Below are 5,381 nucleotides of genomic sequence, written 5' to 3'. Positions count from 1 at the left end.
CTCCTAGAAAGAAATTCTTGAGCCGCCCTGCAGGTGCGATCCTCAACCTCCCCCCCAACTCATCCGTTATCTCTGCTAGTCGGAAGCCCTGCGCGTGTGCAGATGGAGATTGGCCTGGGAAAGCGTTAAGCTCTTGGACGTATTTATTTGTTTCTTGTCATCACACCTGCTAATGTCACAGAGCCCACAGCCTGATTCCTCCTCTGAGCCGAAACAAGTCAGGCCGGACAAGAGGGGGCGGTGCGCGGCGAGCCCGCGGGACCCCCTTATGGGCTAGGCCAGGAGCGCCGGGAAACCGCCGAGCTCCAGCAGCCGGAGTTGCCGCCACCCTCGGGAAGCCAACGATTCTTGGGAGCCATAGTGGGGTTCGGGGAGGCGCAACCTACGCAGGCGAACGACCTTCGGATGCTCCCAACAGGGCTCTGTATCCCTCTCCTTACTCCCACCGAGCAGGGGTCGGGGAACCGGCGAGGTGGGGCAACACCACCTTCTTCCCCACCAGGAACAGAACACAGCGGGAACTGAGCGCTCCAAATCGTGTCCTTAGTAATAGAATTCAGGACAGGAGAACTGTCAGGTGGGGAAACAGTGCAGCCTTCTGTGAACCCAGTGAGATTGACAATCGGGAAAGGAGGAGAGGAGAAGGGAGGAATGGGGGGAGAAGAAAGGTGATAAGGATAGTCGGATGGGAGGGGAGGCCCGGGTATCCCCAGTGCTGGAGTCGGCCAGGTCGGCGAAGAAGTAGGAGAGCCAGCGCGGGGCTGGGCTGGAGGACTCGGTGGACATCTTGGAGCGATGGACGGAGGAAGGGTCTGCATGGTGCCCAGGAGGACCTGGGAAGGCTGCGGAACAACGGGCGTCCGTGCGGAGGGCCGGGGATGGAAGGCAGCGCCAAGCGCCCAAAGCAGGCAGGTGGGGTGCGGGGGGGGACCGACTGTGGGCGCAGGCCCGACGCGGGCGCGGGCGCTGGGCCCAGGCGGCCGGCGCGCGTGTGGTCAGCCCGGCGGTCCTCCGGCCTACGGGCGCGGGCTGGCCAGGCTCGGCCTGCGGCTCATTCAGAGGCGGTTCTCGCCTCCCATTGGCTACTGCTTTGTGGCGGGGCGGGGCTCCGCTGCCCGGAAAAATGTAACTGCGTAAAAAAGTCCTCGCCTGGGTGACGGATGCTCAAAAGTTCAGAAGTTTTCCCAATGCTTCCTTAAGCGGCTGGCGCGCAAGAGACTGAAAAAAGGTGACGCGGGGCCCGGGAAGGCGGCCGGCGCGCTGCCCCCCCCCACCCCGCCCCTGTTATTTGGCCGCCTTTGCCGGCAGCTTGGGACATAGTCTCCTGGAAGGCGCAGGCAGTGTGGCGAGAAGGGCTCCTTCTTGTTCTTCACTTTTGGCTTCTTCTCCCCGTTTGCGCCTGGAAGTTGCTCCGCGAGTTTCTCCACGGCGGTTTGCCGCGTCCTCGTCCGGCCCTTTCCCCTTGCGGCGACCCTCCCTCGCGGCGGGCGCGGGCCCCGAGGTACCCGGAGGCGCCGGAGGCACCGGAGCCAGCGCTGGGAGAGGCCGCGCGCCGCGGACGGCGGAGGGAGGCGGCGGCGAGCAGGCGGCACCAGCGCGGCGGGGCCCGGACTTGGACTCGGTGGCCGCGGCCGAAACGAGGGTGGGGGGCGGCGGGCGGCGCGGGGCGGCGGCGAGCGGGGGCCATGCAGGCGCGCTACTCGGTGTCCAGCCCCAACTCCCTGGGAGTGGTGCCCTACCTCGGCGGCGAGCAGAGCTACTACCGCGCGGCAGCGGCGGCGGCCGGGGGCGGCTACAGCGCCATGCCGGCCCCCATGAGCGTGTACTCGCACCCGGCGCACCCGGAGCAGTACCCGGGCGGCATGGCCCGCGCCTACGGGCCCTACACGCCGCAGCCGCAGCCCAAGGATATGGTGAAGCCGCCCTACAGCTACATCGCGCTCATCACCATGGCGATCCAGAACGCCCCGGACAAGAAGATCACCCTCAACGGCATCTACCAGTTCATCATGGACCGCTTCCCCTTCTACCGGGACAACAAGCAGGGCTGGCAGAACAGCATCCGCCACAACCTCTCGCTCAACGAGTGCTTCGTCAAAGTGCCTCGCGACGACAAGAAGCCGGGTAAGGGCAGCTACTGGACGCTGGACCCGGACTCCTACAACATGTTCGAGAACGGCAGCTTCCTGCGGCGGCGGCGGCGCTTCAAGAAGAAGGACGCGGTGAAGGACAAGGAGGAGAAGGACCGGCTGCACCTCAAGGAGCCGCCGCCGCCGCCGGGCCGCCAGCCGCCGCCCGCGCCGCCCGAGCCGGCCGACGGCGCCGCGCCGGGACCGCAGCCGCCGCCCGTGCGCATCCAGGACATCAAGACCGAGAACGGTACGTGCCCCTCGCCGCCCCAGCCCCTGTCCCCGGCCGCCGCCCTGGGGAGCGGCAGCGCAGCCGCAGTGCCCAAAATCGAAAGCCCCGACAGCAGCAGCAGCAGCCTGTCGAGCGGGAGCAGCCCCCCGGGCAGCCTGCCCTCGGCGCGGCCGCTGAGCCTGGACGGGGCCGAGTCTGCGCCGCCGCCGCCGCCCGCCCAGTCCGCGCCGCCGCCGCCGCACCACAGCCAGGGGTTCAGCGTGGACAACATCATGACTTCGCTGCGGGGGTCGCCGCAGGGCGCGGCCGCGGAGCTCAGCTCCGGCCTTCTGGCCTCTGCGGCCGCGTCCTCGCGCGCAGGCATCGCGCCCCCGCTGGCGCTCGGCGCCTACTCGCCGGGCCAGAGCTCCCTCTACAGCTCCCCCTGCAGCCAGAGCTCCAGCGGCGGCAGCTCGGGCGGCGGCGGCGGCGGCGGCGGCGGTGCCGGGGGCGCGGGCGGCGCCGGGACCTACCACTGCAACCTGCAGGCCATGAGCCTGTACGCGGCGGGCGAGCGGGGCGGCCACTTACAGGGTGCGCCCGGGAGCGCGAGCGGCTCGGCCGTGGACGACCCCCTGCCCGACTACTCTCTGCCTCCGGTTACCAGCAGCAGCTCGTCGTCCCTGAGTCACGCCGGCGGCGGCGGCAGCGGCCAGGAGGCCGGCCACCACCCTGCGGCCCACCAAGGCCGTCTCACCTCCTGGTACCTGAACCAGGCCGGAGGAGACCTGGGCCACTTGGCGAGCGCAGCGGCCGCGGCCGCGGGCTACCCAGGCCAGCAGCAGAACTTCCACTCGGTGCGGGAGATGTTCGAGTCGCAGAGGATCGGATTGAACAACTCTCCGGTGAATGGGAATAGTAGCTGTCAGATGGCCTTCCCTTCCAGCCAGTCTCTGTACCGCACGTCCGGAGCTTTTGTCTATGACTGTAGCAAGTTTTGACAACCCCCGCCAAGCCGAACTGAAATGAACCCCAAAACAAAAACAGCCAAAGGAACCCATCAATGCAAAATCGAAACCAAACAAACCCAACTTAAAAAAACTTGAGAACATTCACCACACCAGTGAACAGAATCCTCCAGAAATTCAGCTCACCAACACCAGCACAGAGAAAACTCTATTTTCTTAAAAAAGAGTAATTCGGAGCCACCTCCACTTTGCCTTATCTAAATAAACAAAACAATAAACTATTTTGTACAGAGACACCAAAATCATGGTTTATTAAAGGACAGTGTTACTCCAGATAACACGTAAGTTTCTTCTTGCTTTTCAGAGACCTGCTTCTCTCCTCCCCTCTCACCTCACTTTCCTGCCATCTTCCTGGCCTCTCACCTGTAAGATAGTATTTTATCCTATGTTGAAAGGAGGCAGAAAGTCCTCTTTTATGACAATCGTATTCTTTTTATCCATGGACTTGTTTTAAAATGTAAATTGCAACATAGTAATTTATTTTTAATTTGTAGTTGGATGTTGTGGACCAAACGCCAGAAAGTGTTCCCAAAACCTGACGTTAAATTGTCTGAAACTTTTAAATTGTGCTTTTCTTCTTATTATAAAAAGGGAAACTGTATTAATCTTCCTCTATCATCTTTTCTTTCTTTTGTTGAACATATTCATTGTTTGTTTATTAATAAATCACCATTCAGTTTGAATGAGACCTATATGTCTGGATACTTTAATATAGCCTTAATTATTATTGAAAAAGATTTCAGAGATAAAACACTAGAAGTTACCTCTTCTCCACCTAAATCTCTGAAAAATAGAGAAGCCCTCTGACTAGACCCTGTCAAATTTCAAAAAAAGTCTTTTTTCTTTGTTTGTTTAGATTTTCTTTTCCTGCAGCATCTTCTGCAAAATGTACTATTATATAGTCAGCTTGCTTTGTGGCTAGTAAAAAAGATATTTCCTAAACAGATCTGAGTTGGCATAAACAGTGTTTTCTCAGTAATGACAGAACGTGATTTGGAAACTTTAAGCCCATGACTTAGTAGTGGTTTTACCATAGTGATACCTGTGTGCAGAGATGCAAATGTGTTTCCTGACATACACAGATGAGTATTTGGCTTGTGCTTCCCATAGAAAATTGCCATGTGTGTTATAAATCCCTGCGAGCCAGATGCTGAATGGATTTTTTTCCTATTAATTTCAGTGTTTTGTAAGAGGAAAAGTAAACCAGTTTTTAAATGTATATATATAACACATCCACACTTAAAATTCTTTATGTATTACATAGAATGATTGATTTTTTTTAAAAAAATATACTGTGGGTTGGAAAGGGATATTTAATCTTTGGGAAACTATTTAGAAGATAATGTTTGTAGAACAATTATTTTTGAAAAAGATTTAAAGCAATAATAAGGAAGGAGAGAAGAGCAGAACATTTTAGTCTAGGGTGGTTTCTTTTTAAACCCATTTTTCTTGTTAATTTACATTTAAAGCTAGGGGGCGATTCGGATTGGCCCTCTCCCCCCTCTGTAAATAACCCAGGAAATGTAATAAATTCATTATCTTAGGGCGATCTGCCCTGTCAATCAGACTTTGGGGAGATGGCGATTTGATTACAGACATTCAGGGCTTTTCAGTTTGTTTTCAAGATAATACAGTTTCCTGCTATCTGCCGCTCCTATCTAGAGGCAACACTTAAGCAGTAATTGCTGTTGCTTGTGTCAAAATTTGATCATTGTTAAAGGATTGCTGCAAATAAATACACTCTAATTTCAGTCAAAAACTGCTTTACGTGGCCTCTGATTCGCTCGGTCCCCTCCCCCAGAGTAGTAACCTAATAGCCAGGGAAGATCGCAGCGGCGCTGGCGCGGGTGTCTCCTCAGGTCAGGCCGGTTGGGGCTGGCCTTGCTGCCCGGTAAATCTTGCTGGTGTCGCAGCCCTGGGGCTGCCTCCAGCTTCCTCGGGTTACCTCTTTTGGGACATGGGGGGGTAAAAGGGGAGTCGTAGGGGTGAAGTTAAAGAATCCATCCCCAAAGC

General features: G+C 56.9%; 1 protein-coding gene across 1 annotated transcript; it reads left to right on the top strand.

Moving 5' to 3' along the window:
* Window positions 1-1,162: 1,162 nt before the first annotated feature.
* FOXC1 (forkhead box C1) lies at window positions 1,163-5,127 on the top strand. Its single transcript, XM_053603458.1, has one exon. It carries the CDS (start codon window positions 1,686-1,688, stop codon window positions 3,339-3,341), a length of 1,656 nt encoding a protein of 551 aa, XP_053459433.1. The 5' UTR covers window positions 1,163-1,685; the 3' UTR covers window positions 3,342-5,127.
* The last annotated feature ends 254 nt before the right edge of the window (window positions 5,128-5,381 follow it).

Source organism: Nycticebus coucang, chromosome 9 (assembly GCF_027406575.1).
Source record: "Nycticebus coucang isolate mNycCou1 chromosome 9, mNycCou1.pri, whole genome shotgun sequence".
NCBI classification, from domain to species: domain Eukaryota; kingdom Metazoa; phylum Chordata; class Mammalia; order Primates; family Lorisidae; genus Nycticebus; species Nycticebus coucang.
The sequence above is the reverse complement of the archived record's forward strand: the minus strand, read 5'-3'. Positions and strand labels throughout refer to the sequence as shown.